The following is a 20,296-nucleotide window of genomic DNA, read 5'->3' as shown; positions in this document are numbered from 1 at the left end:
GCTGCCCAATTAAGTCAACTCTGTATTCTTATTCAGAGGATGGTATAATATAAACATTATCCACAGAACATGAAAGCAATATGATTGATAATGATGACTAAACCCAAAAATGAAATAATAAACTATTGAAACAAAAATAAAAGGAAAAAGTCTTAAAACTAAGAAAAAACATTTGTGTTTTTTAAGCTAATCATTAACATTATGTATTGTATATTATATCATCTTAGTTTAATGTGTTAGCATATTAACATTTGCTGATTGACAGAAATGATAAAGTACAACTGAGAATGATGAGAATGTCTTTCGTTCTGCTTGTCTGTTTGATGATAAGTTATTTTTTAAATATAATAATTTTTACTATTTTATTATTTAATCCTGAAAAGGACTTGAATGGTTGCCACAAATTTCATGACAACACATCCAATAGTTGTTGGTGTGTAGACGTTTTTTCTTTTTTTCTTTTTCTTTTTCTGTTTCTTTTTCTTTTTCTTCATGTTTGGCTGACATACATTAAATCATTGCTAATTATTTGGAGGCGTAGCAACTCCACACTGTCTATTTTCCCTGTAATTAGCCTGATTATATCATCTTTTGGAGTAGCAACACCTTAATATAAATTACATTTTTCATGTCAGCTCCTTTTGAGAAAATTAACTTAAACTATGACACGTGAAAAAAGCTGAATGAATGAACTCTCAAGTTTTTTTTGTAACTTAAAAAATGAATCATTTTGTTTTTTTAGCTGAATCTTTTACCTTCTTGAGTTTTAAAGCCTTGTGGGAAAGTGGTGAATCTTGAAGCTTGAAACAATATTCACTAAATGACTGATAATGCCTCCTTTGTCGCCTGCCGTCCATTCAGTGTCAGCAGCTGCTGCCTCGTCAGCCTTTCTCTATAGCTACTGCCGCTGTAAAACACAAAAGACCATCGCCTTTCTCTGGAACAACGGGGCTGAACATGAGCAGAGACATTACCCAAACTATTCACTAACAGGACTCCCAAAAGTAACTTTTTTTTCATTTGGTGATTGGTTGTTATATCAAATTGAAATCTTCAACTTTTCACAGCCTTCCAGGATCAAGGTATGAGGGTTGGGGATGATGCTGTTACCGTGGAAACGGACTCTTATCCCATCATCCAGTTGAGGAGAAGAGAGCAAACTGTGAGCACGGACAGCAGATCATCTGACTAACATTTCATGTTTCTGGAGGAGATCAGTGTATCTTTGTGCTATTGGTGAACCAGAGACATGTCCGGGACCAAAACCTGTGAGTAATCCATTTAAACCTTTATTGCCTGAATTACAGATCAGACAGATAATTTTTGTGAAGCTGCCACATGTCTGAAATTTAAGTTGTGTTTGTGTGTGTGTATGTGTGTGTGTGTGTGTGTGTGTGTGTGTGTGTTCAGCCTGTCTGGAGCCTCCAGACTCTGATCCAGATGACACAATAGGGGAGCTGACAGAGGTCGTGTGTCTGGAGTCAGACCTGCAGGATGGACAGTAAGAAGGGGACGGGGGGTTAGGGAGAGGGTGGGGGGTTCGTAACCTTGCAACCCAAACCTGTTTTTATATATAAATGATTTGAAACATTTGCTAAATAGAACACTAGAACCGAGGCTCATTGGAGTCATTAGTTCTGCAGGTGATCCCTGAGTCATCTTGCATTGCTGCGTGGTTCATGTGTCATTATTATGTGTGTTTTCTGTGCTTGGGTAGTAAGCGGTATTTCCTAATTTCTTATGCTTAAAAAGAATAGAATTTTTTTCTTTTTTCCCTTTGCTTTTGTGATTGGGACTGTGATACTTTGCAATGGGTTAAAATTTGCACATTTTGATTGACATAAAGTCAGAAAAAATAACGTGCATATGATGAAAGGAGTTTAGATTCGGGGGCTGATTTATGAATGTGATTTACAGGATTAGGGTTACATCATTTTAAACCCTAAAAAACTCCTCACTTTTAAATCTTGAGTGCATGACTTTTATTTCCCTCTTCTGGCAGTGAGAGTAATTACAAAAACACTGTTGATGCATCGTTTACATCGTAGGCTCTGCCGCTGCCCTGTTCAGAATCATAATTTGATCCATTCAGTCCAATAATATTTGGCAAGTCTAGAAAGGCTGCATGACTTCTTTTTTTTTGTATATCCTACCCATTCAAGTTAGCACAGAGTTAACAGTAGTCTCTGGTGAGCGCACACTGCCACAGAGGATTAAATCTTCAACACCTCCAGTATAAAACTGTAAAAACTTTATAAAATGAATGATGGACATAAGGTTGAGCTTACTAAAACACACATTAGAAAGATATATTACTTCATAGAAACATAAAAAAAAGTATTAGTATTTACAACTTATTGCTGTGCTTTCATGCGTGTGTGTGTCTGTGTGTATTTAGGATGCTGGAGGTTGAAGTGGGACATCACAGCGTGCTGGTGACACGCAGCGATGGCAAATACAGTGCCATCGGTAACCAGTGTACACACTATGGCGCCCCACTCAGCAAAGGTAAACTGATGAATGAGTTTGAGTACATTGAGAGGGACGTACACACACAATACTCACAACAAACACACCTTCAGTCTGTTTATTCACACTTTCAGTTGGAGCTCTTTGTTGTGATTCATAGAGATATAACAGCTTCATGGAAATAGCTAGTTTTTTATAGTTTTTCTTTAATCAGTATGTTAATGGTGATGATGATGATGTTGATGATGACTGATGTGTGTGTGTTCAGGGTTTATTTCAGGCACTAGAGTGCGCTGCCCATGGCACGGTGCCTGTTTTAATGCCCAAACAGGAGATCTGGAGGAGTTTCCCGGCATGGACTGTTTACCTTGTCACAAGGTACAAACCAGACATAGAGCCAGACATTTCTCTTCTGACATCTGCTGTCAATTTAATTAGTCTTTTCTCTTTTGAAGGTCAAAATTCAAAACAGCAAAGTGTATGTGACCGTAAGCAAAAAGGTACGTTTGTTCACCTTTTTGGTTTGTTTCTTCTCCTCAAAGTCACGCTGCTTCCTGTCTTATCATAAATGTACTCTGTGTCAGTGTTCAAAGTGAAAATAAGGGTTTGGAGGATTGAAATATTGTGTGCTTATATTGAATAGTTTCAGAAATATTTTTGCACTTTAAGTCATTGAAACTCTCCCAGACCAGTGAAAACTTTTTGGGAGGTTTGTAGCTCTTTCAAATGAAACCTTTGGGATGGATTTTTGGACAACGTGTGCATACAGTGTGCATAAACTGATGTGAAGGTTTGATTTTATTGATATCTAATAATTAAATTGCAGATGCTTTTATCCAAAGAAAATTATAAGTGAGGCAAGACAATCAAGTGTTAGAGGACAGTGACTCAAAAAGAACCGTGGTACAAATTCTCAGTTAGCTGACCAGGTGCAAGATTGATCAGAAGGAGAGTTAGAAGAAATACCATGAACAACAAGAAAGTAGTGTTCACACAGGAGCAGACCATTTGGAGCAGAGTCACAGGTGTTTCTAGTTAATCTGGTTGATCAGAGATGGACTGAGCTATGCCAGGATTTAAATGTGGTCATCAAACTCTGAGGCTGTGTCTGAAATCACTTCCTATTTACTATATAGTGCCCTAAAAATATTTACAGTCCAGTATTTTATTTAAGAGTCTACTCTGAGAGTTAAAGTCCAGATGAAACAGCATTTCAACAGTGTTTAAGAGGTTTTTGATTTGAACATTTAAAAGTGGGCGTATCATGATGAAGATTTATTAATGGATGTCATGATATTATTAGTTGGAAATTGTTGGTTCAAGCCTACGTAAGCACATGTCACATTTGGTTTTACAGGAGAAATACACGATCATATTTTGATGTAAGAATAAAAATAAATTGGATGTGATCTAAAAGGGTTAAAAAGCTATTTTTAAATGAATGCTCTCTGTTGTGCCTTTACAAATTTTCACATTGTCACAAAGTCTGCTGTTAAAAAGGCCTTTAACGTGATGTAAAAGTCTCACAAGTGCAGCAAACAGCAGTGTAATGGTTGGACACGTTATTCAAACACTGGATCAATATTTGTCTAAAAAGGAATGACACTGGAAGAGCCAACAACAATTGAATTTCTAATAAATTCACCAGTTATCAATACCACATGTAGGAATACTGTATTTGGGATTAATTACAGATCACAAACGTCACCATGTGACTATTTCTATCTTTATATAATTGGTAAATCTTCCTATTGAGGAGTTGATGATGGTGTGTTTTATACCTTCTTCAGAATATGGGTCATGAGAAAAGAATAAAGAATATGGCGGCTGCAATGCCAGGAGTCACTCACACTGTTCTGCTGGTGGGAGGAGGTGAGAGTGAACTACTCCATGTGTGTGTGTGTATGTGTGTATTTATGTGTGTTGTCATTACTGCATTTCTGTACTTATTGACAAATATTGGGTCTTCTTTATGTTTATGAGCCTTGTCCTGCTTTTGAAGCATCACATTATCTCTATATTAATGGTTAGTTTTTATGCTTGACAGTTTTATATGCAGTGCAATGGTCTCGGTTGTGCTATCAGTGAGTGTGATGGTGTGTTCACTCTCTGCAAGCACAGGGGCGGCGTCATTGATCTGTGCTGAGACTCTGCGTCAGGAAAACTTTGGCGGCAGGATCATCATGGTCAGCAGAGACGAGCTTTTACCTTATGACAAAACCCGACTCAGCAAGGTCCTGTGGAGAAAATTACATGAGCTGAACACCAAAACGATGGTCATGAATATGTATGTATGTGTTCACATTGACTGACCTAAACACAAACACCCTGAATCCATTTTACAGGTAATGAATGTGGAGAGTGACACTATTGTGCTGAGGAGGATGGAGTTTTACCATCAGTACGACATTGAGGTGTGGCTCAGGAAAGAAGTGAGTTCTTTATCTTCTCTTGTGACTACCTTACACACTTGATGTTAAATACTGTCCAGTGAAAGTATAGGACAGGACAGATGAGAACCTGAGTGTGGATAGATTCAGTTTTAACAGCCTCTGACTGTGAAACTGACTGGACTCTCACTGTCTTGACAGGCGCTGTCCGTGGACACAGACAAGAAAACCGTCACATTTGATGATGGTTCAGTCCAGAGATATGATCAGCTCCTCATCTCAACGGGCTGCAGGTACAGATGACACAAACATTGACTATGTGTATGCAAACGTTTCGTTTGAAACCTGAAGTGTAAATGTGCACAGCAACAATTAACCAGAATATATGTGATTAAAACAACAAACATAAAGTATACTGGATACACTCAAGAGTACCTTCCTGCAGTAAAGATGGCCGACAAGAGTGCCAGCATAAATCCAATCCTTGGGGGAAGTCCCAAGCGGTAGTTAGTCAATCGCCGCTCATATATATCCAATCCTTGGAAGTGTCAGGCGGAAGTTAATCGGTGCTCTGAGAGAAAACAAAAATAAAAGCCTAAAAAAACCCCACATACGTTTACACATAATTCTATGATTTTATTGCAGTTACATGTTTATCGTAACGGTATAATTGACTCCACAAGTTTATAGACTACTGTAAGACTCAGAAGTTAGTTAGAAGCCTACACTAATCAAGTTATAATGTTAACGTTTCATAGATTTAACTTTAATATCAACATTATGAATACAAATGTGAATATTATGTTTGTGTGGTGGAGGTAGGGGGGTTCACTCTCACATACACACACGAACACACACTCACAAGAATAATAACTAAGATTGAATAGAGTTCTCAGATTAAATAAAACGAGGATTAATAAAATATATAAACAACCAAATGAACTGAGCACTTTCAGATTAGGCAGCAGTTGCAATAAATGTCATACTTACTTTCACATGAATATTAATTTATCAATACTTAATATTTAATGTAATTTAATATTGTGTAATGTCCGTATACCATGCAATATCATTACTCTCATTGTCCATACCCATTACTCACTACATTATCACCATTATCACTGTGCAATATTTAAATAATGTGCTAACCGCTAATCGATATGGATCATGGATGTATTGTGGACGCCGAAAAAGCAATAAATTACACGAAGAAGAAACTTCCGCTTGGGACTTCTGGCATGGATTAGATATATGGCGGCGCCCTGATCAGTCATCTCAACTGCAGTTGGGTCCCTCTCGATACTTGACACAGTGTCATTCTTATGGAAGTGGTGAATATATAAAGCAAAAGACAACATGTTACAACTTTAGGATACACTTCCTAATTAAAAATCTCTACTAACTAAAACCTGAATCTCTGCATCATGTGGTGTTTTTGTCTCTTGGGTCATCTTTATGTATCAAACACCTCTTTTTCTAAATCATGTATTATTTGTTATAGAGGACCACAAATTCTAAAGTTTGGTATGAAGTCCCCAAAATCTGCCATTTGTCGTATTCAGAAGTTTGTTGGTCATTCTGGGAATACTCTAACACTAAATTTGGGGTTTTCTTGTGTACTAAAAAAAATGCTGCAGAGTATATTTAAATATCTAATTCATGACAAACAAAATGAACAGAGGCACCTATACAATGTTAGTGGGCTTTAAAATGTAACCTTATAGTTGGATTGTTCAAAACACATTGATGTTGTGACTGTGCACTAACTTTGTATGAGGGAGGTGGGTTGTGTTGGAGCCACACATTTCACTGCATTACTTATGAACAGAGTCCTGGTCTGTCCTTTAGAGCCAAAGGTCTGGACGTTCCCGGAAAGAAGCTGAACAATGTTAAGATGCTGGAGACACCAGAGGACGCTCGGCAAATCCACGCAGCCTGTCTCGGCTGCAATGTGGTCCTTGTAGGAACGTCTTTTGTTGGTACTATGTTTACAGTTTGTTCAAAATATGCACCTGCTTTATATTTGTCTGTACTGTAGATGTGCAGGAACATCATCAGATCTACTGTACTGAGACAATGTGTTTTGTGAAATATAACATATAGAAAAATAGAGAAGAATTATTTGAAGTTTTTCATTTAAGAGATTTTCATTCATTAATTTTATTTCTTTTAGCTCCAAAAAATAAAATAAAACGTTATCAGATCAGTCAAAAATATAACAGAATACATAAGAGAATAAAATGTTAAAAAGTAAATGAAAGAAATGTATATTTATACTGTCCCTTTACTCTTCAGCCAGATGATAAAAAAAGATTTATTTTTCCTTTACCAGTTAGTTAGTTGATGAAATAAATGTTTATTTCCCCCATTTTTGCTCATTTAACATTTCACATTTCTCCAATGCTTATATACAATTATATTTGTTTTTACAACATTGAACTAATATTTTTGACATGTCTGTTAACCTATTAATAATATTTTCTACTGTACTTGTTGATAATCTCTTCTTCACCTTTGCTGACTTTTTTCAGGCATGGAGGTTGCATCTTATTTAATAGACAAAGCTGCCAGTATCACAGTAATTGGCAGCAGTGAGCTGCCGTACCAGAACACACTCGGTCCTGAAATTGGCAGAGTCACTATGACGGTGAGTGAGAGAGAGGGAGGGAGAGAGAGAGAGAGAGAGAGAGACAGAGAGACAGAGAGAGAGAGAGAGAGAGAGAGAGAGAGAGAGAGAGAGAGAGAGTATACTTCCATTTAATTTAATACCTCCTCCAATCTTTTCAGTTCAGTTACTTGTCTGTCATTCCTGCAGATGCTGTCGGAGAAAAATATCCGATTCTTCATGAACGATAACGTGATAGAGATCAAAGGTGTGGATGGCAAGGTAATGTTCACATTTGAGTATTTATTAACATTTTTATATTTTATGTCTGAATATCAGTTCCTAGTGTCCTCTCTTCCTCCAGGTGAAGGAGGTTGTGCTTAAAAGTGGAAAAGTGATCCCAGCTGATGTTTTGATAGTTGGTATTGGTAAGTGACAGACTTTTAACAACATTAATTATTATCAATGTTTATAGTAAATTAAAGGTTGAATATGTAGAATATTTATTAAAAGCTATATTTTTTTAAAAATAATACAGCCACGGGGCGTTTTGAGGGGTACAGAATGAAAGTATTGCTTTTCCATAAAAAAAAATATTTAGTCTGAATTAATATTTTAAAAATTTTTTGACGGTTCGACAATGACGTTCTGACACGTTCTGTGTACATTGTACCAGCCAATTAACGGCCGGAATTGCGGGTTGCCAGGGTTGTCTGTTGTTCTGGTGCAGCTACTGTAGGCTGGCACTGGGTGAAATGGAGTTGTAAACAAACACGGCCGTGTTGGACTTACTAAAACCAGCGTTTTTTGCTCTCAAGTACAACTTTTCATCACAAAACTTCGAAGGTAAGACAGAATATCTGTTAGTCGCTGTAAATAAGTGGTTGTTTACCTTTGTATTCTTTGGCTGCTGGTTCACTGAGTTTTAAGCGCAATAATAGTGGTACTGTTGAACTCGCCAGGGTCTTAGCTTTCATATGAGATGCTATTTGTTTGTGTACCATGAAGTATCAAAACGGTAGCAATGGAAATGTGGAGAGTGGGTTGACTTTCTGACGCTATTCGGATTTTGATATTTGATCATTAACCTCTTAATGCACGCTGTTCCATTCACGGGACGGGACGGATGTTAGGAGGTAGCCACACGGTCTTCTGAATGTTTTAAACACCAACCCTTAAACATATACTCATGCCGTACATTGTTGGAAAGCTTAGATTGTTCTGATTCATTCAAGACCACTCACGACTTATATGGTTGCTCACAGCCGTAATAGTATTAGCGATTAGCTTGGCTAGCCACTCAGCTAAGTGAGAAAAGCTATAATGCCTACATACCTTCAAAGTCTTCCCTTTATCCACAACGATCATCTTATGACACAGGACTTTCTGTACAGCTCGCCAAGTATCCATTCTTGTGAAATATGAAATCCGTTTCCATAAAACCGGAATATTTTCCTCAATATGTCCATGTATTTAGTCCAACACGTAATGTAATAACACAAATAACAAACCATATACGGTCCGTTTACGTCATTTCCTGACCTGCGCGTCCATCTCAGACTACACGTGACTAGATGTTTACGACCGTGAGCCTCTTCTGCTTCTGACGACACCACACACAAGCCAATCAGTGTTTAGGATTAGGCAGTACATGCAGAGACATTGCTGCTACTCCCACTGGCGTTACAATGTAATGTACCTCGGTGGTTTCAAGTCAGTTACAGCGAGGGTATGTTCGCTTCCTGTTTTCAAAATAAAAGCACCAACTCTATCGTTATGGTTTTCTTAATAATAAAAGGCAACGGGTGTTTTATTTTGTGAAAATGACCGGAAGTGCGTTACTCGCTACGGCTAACTTGAGTGGCTCCGAATTCGCAGGTACAAAACTTTAAACAGATGTTATTTGGACAAATTAGCGTCACATTGTGGATCTAAATGGCTACTTTCTCGCCTAAAAAGGTTAGACATGTGGATAAAGTGGTATATTTACAGAGTTAGAGCTAAAATAAAATCCGGCACCGGACCTGGCAACCCGACTGCTGGAATTACTTTTTGGTTGTTGCGACTACGATCTCGAGACATTAGATGGCGTTGTTCTGCTCATTCTACATATTCTACCTTTAAATATTTGTTTGAAGTTTGTTAATTCAGAAACTTTATTTGATTTTCTTTGATAGTTGCATAAACATCCACCATTATAACATCAGACCAACAAAGTGCTGCCAGTGATTTTGGATTCTTTGTAATGTTATGTTAATGTCTCATATTTCATATCATGTGTCAGAACAATGACAGAGATGTGAAAAACAACTCAGCAGTACTCCTAAGAAATCTGCTGAGCCACTTTTGTCATGTTTGTCTCCCCCTCCAGGCATCATTCCCAACTCAGAGTTCCTTCGGGGAAGCAAAATACAGATGGACTCAAAAAACTTTGTTATAGTCGACAAGGTCAGCGAGCAACCTGCTGTTCAGCTGCTTATCTAGATCTCATTCTCAACACGTATCATGGCCCATGACCTTCATTTCTTCTTAATAAATTCTCAGATAAATCCGTATTCATTACTGTTGATCATCAGTTGTTTGCCTGTGTCTTTCTCCTTCAGTACATGCGCACCAATGTCCCCGATGTGTTCTGCGGCGGTGACCTGGCCACCTTCCCCCTGGCGATGGCCAAAGGCCGACTGGTCAACATCGGACACTGGCAGATGGCTCAAGCACATGGTAATGTAGTAACAATGTAAATGTAGAAACAAACTCCCAAACTGCCTGATAAAGCAATACAATGCAAAAGTATTCAGCTATGTCTATGATATCTGTCCGTGTCCCAGTGTGCCACACTGTTTCAGACTTCAGGGAAAGTAGTAATAGTGGAGCAAGTGAGTAATCACTTCCAGCATGATATTCTCTGTAATTAAACAAAATAGAAGACATACTATTGAAATAGTAAATACTACTCTGAATCTATACTAAACCCTCATTATCTTATTCTATTATCTGTTATCTGTGTAATATGTTAATATCATATCTTGCTTAGTTGTATTTTCATTTGAACTGTGAATGTTTTTGTAATGTTGTTTAGGGAGGATAGCAGCCCTCAACATGTTGGATAAACGAACTGAACTCAATTCAGTTCCTTTCTACTGGACCGTCCTACTGGGTAAAACCATGAGATATGCAGGTGGGCACCTCCCAATAGATACACACACACACACACACATACACATAAATATTTGTTTGTGTATCTTTGTAACTGATGTTAATGCTGAGCTCAGCCACACTGAGAGGGCTTCATAGTCACATGACTGAGTTTGTCACAACACTGTTTAGTCACAAACTGTGGCCCCACATGGTTTTTAGCTATTTCTTTTATTTGATCATGTAACGTTACTATTTTCTATGATGTACAGTCAGTAAGTCTGTACAAGTCTTCACAATGAGTATTTACATGTCAATATCCATGAATTATTGGTAGATGTAGATAATAGATCTATAGATAATCATTTAAATGGAGTCATTTACCTTTGAACTTATTAACAGTAACCCTTTAATAAAAGAGCAAAAATATAAAATGCTGCAACCAGGGATGGATTGTGAGACAATGAGCCCCTAGACACAAAAATGCAGTATAAAGGGATCTCCCACTACCTGACAGAGAGTCACCACCCATGCCACAGACAGAGCTGCATCACTTGCAAATGTTTTAAGTCTTTGTTAGTGACATTTTGCCAGTTCAGCATAACTCCAAAGTGCTGCTACTGGTAGAAAATATCACCTGGAACGCAAATGTTGTGTTCAGGCTGGAAATAAAGAGAGATTGTCTAAACTCTTCCCAAAGTTTCATGTCAAACAGATCCACATCTTAAACCTAAACTCTAATATTCTGGGAAACTATGCAAGGCAACATTTGATACAGATATTACTCTGGAAGCCATTATGTTGGACTCAGGAGCCAAAAACATGCTCAGGACATCCCTACATTTAACAGAGCTCTTTCAACTTTCAACAAGAAATTTAATTTCAAACAGATTCTTTGGCTTGGGGCCCCTGACCTCTTTGGTGGCCCCTCGGCCTGTAGTGGGTCTGTAGTGGGCCAAGGTGCCCAAAACTCTTTATCCTGCTGCTCAGTAACTTATTGAATTTACACTGAATCCCTCAATGATAGATTTTTGATTTCAGGGCTCATCGCCAATGAATTTAACGCATGTTTGTGCTATGGTTTTATGCAGGCTATGGGGAGGGATACACTGAAATTGTAATGAAAGGAAAGGTTGAGGAGAGGAAGTTCCTGGCCATGTACGTCAAGTAAGTCAAGAAAAACAGCTGCTGATCTGAACAAGCAAAGAATAAAAAACATATTCTTGTCAATGTTATGTTACATTAACATAAAAATCCTAAAATATGTATGTTTTTCCAATAGGAACGATGAGGTCATAGCAGCAGTCAGCCTAAACTTCGATCCTGCAGTGTCTGCGGTTGCTGAGAGGTTCACGTCAGGAAAAGTCATCACAAAGAAAGAGGCTCAGTATGTAACATCTCTACATTTTCATGCCACTTTGTTTCTTTACTTCTATGTGTGCCTTGTTCTATCACTTTAGCCTCTTATTAACAAAGTCATTCACTCACTCTACTTATGAGGGTTGGGTAGAAGTAAGGACAGGTACTTACATGTGACCAGAAACGGTATGTTACAGAGTTTTGTTACTATAACAAAAGATCATCGTATAATGTTTGTGACCATCTGCAGCTTGTACTCTTACAAAGATGACTGATTGGAACGACATCATTTGTAGAGAAGTGATGAAACATAATTTTTGGTTGCTGGAACAAAATCTCAGCATTCAATGGCTATGTCATTGTGTGTTTCCCCTTTAAAGCTTCTACATATGTAAGCAATAATACATGACGAGGTGTCCTAAAAAGACACAGTGGAGCAGTCACGGGAAGGTTTTTGGAATTATGTTCTATTTCATTTTAATGTTCATATATATATATGGTAAAATTTCAAAATGGTGTTTAATCTGCCAACATAATCTTTGTTTTAGGCGTCTTTTATTAAGATTTTAATGGACTCCTGCCAGCCAATCAGAATTTTTTATTGATTATTGAAAAGAAGTTATATGCCACATGATTTCATATTTTAATTACACCAGTGGTATCTTTGGTGCTGGTGTTTCTCAGAGGATCATATTTCCCATAAAACCTGTTGCTTCTCCATGTCAGGGTCACTCCATGTGTGTGTTTTTTTTTTTTTTTACTTTACTGACCAACAAATGTAAAAACAGGCAGACATATAAGAAAATGAATCAAAAGATGTGAATCCATATAAAAGTGTAGTATCTTTTCTTCCTTTTTCTGACAGATCGGATGACCTGAGCTGGCTGCAGGTGTCCTAATCTACACTTTCTTCCATTCATCTGCTCATTACATCATCATCATCTTCATCATCATCTTCATCATCATCGTCATCATCGTCATCATCATCATCATCATCATCATCATCATCTGTGTGATGCTGTATGAGCCAGATTGTGCTTCAACTGTCTCTTCATCAACGCCGCTCTCACCAAGGACAAAGTGTTGGGAGACAAAATGTTTGGTTCAGTAGAGACAGACTTCACTGATAGTGTCAGAAATGTATTTCACAGTTCAGTGTTCAGATGCAGGTTGTGTGGATTCAAACTGTTCGTCAAACAGTCAGTGTTCATGTGAGGACGACTCCAACATGCAAACAACAGATACCTCAGACACACGCAGCTTTTTGGGACATTTAGCTTCTTTTTAAATCTTAATATTTTTTATTATCATTATTCACATTTTGTTTTAACTTTCTGTCTCCGGGGGTATTTCAGTTACAGTCCAGAGATGTCACATTTAAAATGCCTCAGTTTGTTCTCTGCTGTTAATATTTAAAAGGTGGTGTAAGCTGCCTTTTACTTGAATGGGGCCACTGGAAAAACACAAGTGACCTTAATGCCCACTGCGGCTGTGTATGTGGGCTGGTCAGTGAGTGGGAGGGGGGATTAGGGGAACAGAAGGGGCACGTACAGCTCTTTGAAGCAGAGATGCTGAAATAGGCAACGGTGACAAAACACACCAACAGGGAACAAAAGGCCTTCGACAGACAGCACACACAGGCAGTGCAACCAAACCTTCACAAAAGAAATGCTGCGTTTTTCTCTCTTTCCCTCCATCTCTGCTGGTTTATCACTGTTTTTTTTAACTTCACACCTCTCTTTTCACCTCGACATGTACTTTTAGCTTCACTCTCAATGCCCTTTCCTGTCCACAGTACGCCTCAGTTTACTGTATCCACGGTGTCTCAAGACCAACGCCAGTTACAATATTTTAGGGTTGCAGGTGTCAAATGTTTATATTTTGTACAAATGTTGTATGTAAAAGACTTGGACTTTTTTTTTGCCAAACATGATGAGACAATTCTTTTTTCTTCCTTGCAATGGTCAAGTTTAATATAATAATTATATAATAATCTGTATTTAAATATGATTCACACTCAATAGGAGTTAATTTTAGTTGGGCTATTGATAAAATCTTCTATTATTCTAAATGCAATTTCATATTATTGATCTGTATTGTAATAAAATACATTTTCTGTATTGAGAAATTGTTAATTGATAGAATAACCAGACAAGGATCTCTATTTTGGTGAATTGAACAAATTAAGTACCTGAAAAATTCATACACTGATTAATTTTTAAAGATATTAAAAAACAAAATTGCCAAAAAAAAATCCATCCCGCTCATTTATTTCCAACATTACCCCCAACATTTGAAAAAGGGGCCTAACGTGGTGTAAAAAGTGTGACAAAACTCATGTTAATCAAATTAAAGTTAAATGTTATTAAGCATAATTTCCATCTCTCTGCTTGTCTTACCAGAAAAAGGCAAAACCGACTTTCCTTTAATCTCACGTCTCTCAGAGAGAACTAACGCGGCCAGTTGTAAAACGTATTCATCACCCAAATATACTATTAAATTAATTTATCATGAATCCTTGATGCAAAAAAAAAAGTAAGCTCTTTTAGGATTTAGCTAAACAATGCATTTTGATTGAATTTATTGTTGCATTGTATAAAATGAATATGTTGTAACCCTAACCCAAGGCTGAAAATCAAATGCCAAGGAAGAAATAATGGAGATGTTCTTATTATTGCAACTCGTTTGTCTCGTGTTTCATTTGTTCATGCATAAAACAAAATCTCAGGCACAACTATTCTGTCTCTCTCTTTCTTTGCATTCATTGACTCATCAATTTTGGAGCAGCTGATTCACTCGGGGGAACGCACGACTTTTCTGCCACCTGTCGTCGAGCAGAGGTAGTGTTTCCATGATTTATGTCAGCGTGGACAGCCACAAGAAAATCACAAATGATCTGAATCTCTTTCTACGTGTGATTCAATCACTACAAAAACAGCAACATCATTTGTTTCGTCACTAACTTGGTTTTAAATAAAATGTTAGATTGTCACGTTTATGCTTTATTTAAACCATAAAGACCAGAGACAGGAACAGCAGCACTGATATCAGGATGAAACAAAATTAACACACCAGTGCTGCCTGTCATTCAGTAACAAGAGACACAGGAAATCAAGAGAAAGAAAGAGAGAAAGCGACAGAGCTTCCTGGATGAATTCAGGACTTTGCAAATGAGCTCATTGGTCCATCAGGTCAGCCAATAAGTTTATAACAGTTTGAGCTTTTAAATGTGCGACATTAAGGAGACGCACAATGTTACAATTAAACTTTTACATTTTAATGAAATAGTAATGTCGGTGGAGAACAAAGGTCATGTGACCCCTCCTCTACCTCACAGACATGTGAACAGGCAGATGTGAGGAGGGTGCAGTGGTGTGATTGGGTTTCAGTCCTGAGAGATTCACTTTGGGTCTTTTCTGGAGGTGTAACTTAATTTAGAGGCACAAGACAAACTCTCCAAATCCTCTATTCAGTTTTGAACAGAAGGAGGTCCTGACAGTCAAGGCTCTGTGGATGTGTGATGTGTATCTGATGGAGTGAGACTGTCCGTCCGTCCGTCCATCTGTCTGTGTGGTGCTTTTATTGAATTTTATTGAGCAACATGTTAGATTTTTCTCAAACATCGTAACGGCGCCCTCACAGTGGCTTCATCTGCTTTTAACTGAACTAACAGCATAATAATTACACTTTAAATGAAAAAAGACTGATGATGATTTTCCTCTTTTATTCAAACTGTGCTCAGATGTACTGATGACTCAGACTTCTGCTGTTCAGAAGTTTTTTTCTCTTCATCCTCCGCAGGAAAAGTCTGTCTCAGTGTGTCCACGGTTTCTTTCAACAGACCCTCTCTGTGTGCAATGTAACGCTGCCGCCTGTTGGCCCGGTACAGCTCCAGCCTCTTCTCCTCAGCCTGGGGGTCCTCCAGCACTCCCTCCCACCTCAGGCTCTCCCTGGCCTGGGCACTGAGCTCTGACACGTACCCCTGCGCTGGAGCTGCGGTTTTATTGGCCGCTGTCAGCAGAGCCAATGAATCCTTTGGGTGTTTCTTGTTCCTGCGGCCACTGCCAGCGAGCCAGTCTCCGTCCTTCTTATTGGTGGCTCTGAGCGTGGACAACTGGCCTCTGGGCTGACCGAGGTCTGTCTGGCGTTTCTCTGCGGAGAGCCAACATAAACATGCACATAACAAAGTTTAGGGTTTAGATTACTAACGAGTCCCTCTGGAGTTGGAGGGATAATGGCTTTGTTACAGTAATGAGCTGTAATGGTCCAGTGAGCGAGGGCAACACTGGGGGCCTGATCTGTAATGAGATGCTCAGCCTCGCAGGGAATCCCAGACCAGGAACACATGACCCCCTTTTTACTTGTGCTTACGTTGTGTGCAGAAACCAGATCTTCATTTAAGGTTTGAATGATTGTTATTCAGTTTATATGTGAATACTTTCTGAGCTCCACCAGGAGGACTGTACATATTTCATGGTCTGCTTCTCAAGGATCTGCTTGTAATGGAGATTGTGGCACGGTAATCTAATTTCCTTTAAAGAAGCCCAAGGTCCCAAATCTATTTCTTAACCCTCTATTTTTATGAGTAATGCAGGATTTCATTCGAGATTCAAAGTTATTTTTTCTTTGAGTCATCACGTAACAGGCATTTAATAAAAAAAAAAAGAAGCTCTTAAGTGACTGGAAGAGTGAAAAATACTCACATGATGAAGACTTTTGTGTGTATAGGAGGCCACATAAACCAGTGAATGTGCTGTTTTATAGCTTAGTGGCCATAAGTCTATAACACATCAGTAATGAATGAAAACAGCAGGCATTTATTTATCTGTTGTCCAGTCAAAAGTGAAAAATCATGTTCCTTACTTCATCCTACACTCTTTCGAACATTGAATGGTTACTATTTTGTTGTTTATCTAAAAATAAAATTGCTGTCATTTCTATTTTGTTATATTTCACTGCCTATTTATTTTACTTTGTTATTTTAACATGTTCTAATAAATAAACTAAAATAAAAAAATAAATAAAAAGTTGTTTTCTTTTACAAGCTCTCAACTATAAAAAACATTAATTCTGAATTATGGGACCTTTTTTGTGTTAATTATTGTTGATATTTTTATAATATCTTGAATGGTGTCACCATCCTGTTGGGTATTTTAAAGTTCAATCATATTATTTATAAGTTATGTTTTGTATAACCTTAATCTGTACACTAACTAGTGTCATAACAATATTTCCTGAAGAATAAAAATGATAAGTTCAGTTGTGGCTGCAACCAATGATTAATTTTCATTGCTGATTGATGTGTCAATTGTTTGATTAATCTATCATCTATTAGTCAACAGTAGAAAACTTTTCCATTTCAAATTGTAAAAAACAAAAAAAAAACTGTCATACTGATAAGTTACTTCATCAATTTGTTGAACCGTTCCAGTACCAGTATCTCAAAATGTGACTAATATATTTTATTAAGGTAAGGTAAAATAGCATAAAAGAGGGAAAACAAACCTAAGAGGGTTTGATCATCTTTTGTATACTGGTTGGTATGTGAGTCAGTTTATTTATTCAAGTAGCCTACCTGTAGTATAACTTTAGGGTGCTTATTTGAGTATATGATTTCATGCTACTTTATTACATTTCCAAGGAATATATTCTTCTTTGTAGTGATTACAATGTGTAAACCTGCACTGAGCTATAAACTATAGTACATGGTTAAAGACTAAACTACCCAACAGTACATAAAGTACTTAAACTGAGCTCCACCTCAACCAAACTGAAATACCACCAACAAAGAATGAATCAGTAACACCCTCCTACATAATGAGTTAGATAGTCTGTTGATAATATTTAGGTAGCCTACATTTACAGGACTTTTAAGGATTATTTTTTACATTGTGGTGTTGCTATACTTATTAACATGCTGCTTTTTTACTCCAATGCATTTACCTGTATCTTGTGGATGAATGTTGGAAGTGGTGATTTTCTTTTTCTTCTTCTTTTTCTTCTTTTTCTTGTCTGTGTTGCTGGAGGTCTGGAGCAGCTTACAGTTGTTGTCCTCTGGCATGTTAATAGGTTGTACCTTTACACATACACTGGGTGCTGATGAGAAGATCTGTGCAGGTTAAACGAGCTAAAAGAGTCTCAGAAACAGAAAATAGGAATTATACTGAACACAGAAACCTGTAAATCTTCGTTTAGTTACCAGACGTTGGGCGAGAATCGGCAGCTGTTGTTGGCCTTCAGTCCAGAGAAAAACTATTTTTCTAATTCAAATAATTAAGTTTATAAGCCTACATCGCACAAAGGGGCAGCTACAAGTGTAAACAACCTCTTTCTGATATTTGTTCCGGGATCAGAACCACGCTTCGTTCGTTGCCAGCAACGCGTCTCCATGACAACAGGACACACCTCCTCATTAAGAGCTTTAATACATTTTTTTTTCAACGAAAAGTGGTCAAAAACATTATTTTCTTATCACGTTTAAATCTCTATAAGAAAACTGATACTTTGCAAATACTTTGTATGTTGACCTGATGAACTACGTGTGTGTGTGTGTGTGTTTGTGTGTGTGTGTGTGTGTGTGTTATAAGGAAACACAATGAAAGCACTTTACAAACTTTCATGAGCTCATAATAGGCGTTGTATATTATTCTACTTTGGTATTCGTACGTATTTTCGTATTGCTTTTTATTCATATCTGCTTTTTGCACACACATAGTTTTTTTTAATCATGTCAATATTCAAACACACAGTCTACCTCCATGACACTGAATCATTTTAAACTCCTACTGTTATGTTTGTGTTTACATGTTTGTTGCTTGTGTACTGTTACCATGTGGACCACATCTGAATACCCTTAAAACCTGATCTGGGCAGCTTAGCATCAGTACAGACGCCTGGGTTAAACCATATACAGTCTATGCCGGTTGAACACATAACACAAATATTTATATGTGAACACCTTTTAGGTATATAAGGTCTGGGTGTCCGTTGTGCTTCTGACCAAATGAAAGGTTTTGACCCCGACGTGATTTGAACACGCAACCTTCTGATCTGGAGTCAGACGCGCTACCGTTGCGCCACGAGGTCTAATGGCTTTTAGCCACACCATTTGACAAATAGTACTCTACTTAGGCTATTTGATGCATTACAAATAGGATGTATAAAAAATTACCACATTTTACATTATTAAATATTTACAGAATAACACAAGAATTTAAAGAAGTGCATTTTTTAAAATATCTTCTTTTCCTAATGATCACACTGAATCACTGAGCAAAAGAAACTCAACTCTCCCGTGGTTTGATCGATAGTCTTCCCTCATCACTGACTCAGACTGCTGTTGTTTGATTTAGCAACTCATATGGGAATCGTTATAAACCCAATGCTAGATTTATATTATTTATATTTGTGTCTTAAAACCTCTTTAACCTGGCTTTTGATTAAGACTGATTCATGGACATTATTTATTATATTTTATTCACTAGCCTAATTCCATTGTATTCATGTTGTAATTATTATTTTATAGTATCATACATAACACACTTTCATCATTTTAGTTTTTCTTAGTTTTTATTTTACTAGTTTTTATAATTATAGTTTTTCTATCTATTTTTTAATGTTCATATGTTTTATTTCTCATGTGGTTTAGTCCCAACTGTTCTGTTCTACTATTGATATATATATCGATGAAGCACTTTGAGTTGCACTGTATGAAATGTGCCATATATATAAAGTATGACTGATTGATTTATTGATTTAGGCTACATCATACTAGACATTTTCTCCACCAGCAGGTCTGATGCCAGCTGTCCAAACAGGAATCTGACTTTAAAATTCACTCTTTACCTCATGATCCCCATTAAATGTTTTTATTTTTTATACTCTGCTTTTTATTTTGTTGTTTCAAAGTTTTCATATCTTATTGACCTCATCTTGGTGTTGGAGACATGTAATACTGGATAATTTAATCTTGACCGTCATCCGTCATTCAGACTAGAAAAGTTCAACTGTCATCACATGGAAATAAAAATCTCAGCAGGAGAGAGCACACGATCATCAGATAAAACCAGAGCAGAGTGAAACCTGTTGGTCTAAACTATTTTAAGCTCTCAGATAAATTTAGACAATGGACCTTCAGTTATTGATGAGAGTCAGTTGGACAGACATAGTCGACCTTGAACTGAAACCAGAATAATAACCTACAAGAAAGAGATAATTATCAGTGACCACAGAAATGTACGTTCTGTTTATCCTTCAATATCTCTCATGAAATTTACCTCTGAGTTAATTTTCGTCTGCAAATTTTTAAACTAAATTTAAAGTTGCAATGACTGATTTT

The 20,296-nt window shown here is 37.3% G+C and overlaps 1 protein-coding gene and 1 non-coding gene across 2 annotated transcripts; one reads left to right on the top strand and one right to left on the bottom strand.

Annotated features, from left to right (window-relative positions):
- The first annotated feature begins 1,439 nt into the window (after positions 1 to 1,439).
- Positions 1,440 to 12,857, top strand: LOC128371091 (apoptosis-inducing factor 3-like). Its single transcript, XM_053331290.1, has 18 exons — positions 1,440 to 1,501; positions 2,399 to 2,508; positions 2,738 to 2,847; positions 2,925 to 2,969; positions 4,260 to 4,341; positions 4,591 to 4,703; positions 4,815 to 4,901; positions 5,061 to 5,152; positions 6,708 to 6,838; positions 7,391 to 7,506; positions 7,675 to 7,746; positions 7,829 to 7,892; positions 9,836 to 9,912; positions 10,068 to 10,185; positions 10,544 to 10,642; positions 11,691 to 11,766; positions 11,882 to 11,986; positions 12,824 to 12,857. The coding sequence occupies exons 2-18, from the start codon at positions 2,400 to 2,402 to the stop codon at positions 12,855 to 12,857; spliced, it is 1,530 nt and encodes a 509-aa protein (XP_053187265.1). The 5' UTR covers positions 1,440 to 1,501; position 2,399.
- A 6,115-nt stretch (positions 12,858 to 18,972) lies between these two features.
- Positions 18,973 to 19,044, bottom strand: trnaw-cca (transfer RNA tryptophan (anticodon CCA)). The gene has a single exon. It is a non-coding gene; the product is annotated as a tRNA-Trp (tRNA).
- Between the last annotated feature and the right edge of the window lie 1,252 nt (positions 19,045 to 20,296).

The sequence above is a fragment of the Scomber japonicus genome, chromosome 13 (assembly GCF_027409825.1).
Source record: "Scomber japonicus isolate fScoJap1 chromosome 13, fScoJap1.pri, whole genome shotgun sequence".
Taxonomy (NCBI): Eukaryota; Metazoa; Chordata; class Actinopteri; order Scombriformes; family Scombridae; genus Scomber; species Scomber japonicus.
The sequence above is the reverse complement of the archived record's forward strand: the minus strand, read 5'-3'. Positions and strand labels throughout refer to the sequence as shown.

Bases quoted from the DNA above. Each gene is read 5' to 3' on its own strand.
- LOC128371091 (XM_053331290.1), top strand. From the start codon at position 2,400: ATGCTGGAGGTTGAAGTGGGACATCACAGCGTGCTGGTGACACGCAGC. The intron at 4,704-4,814 runs GTCCTGTGGAGA...TCCATTTTACAG, and splicing joins ACAAAACCCGACTCAGCAAG to GTAATGAATGTGGAGAGTGA. The intron at 10,643-11,690 runs GTGGGCACCTCC...GGTTTTATGCAG, and splicing joins TAAAACCATGAGATATGCAG to GCTATGGGGAGGGATACACT.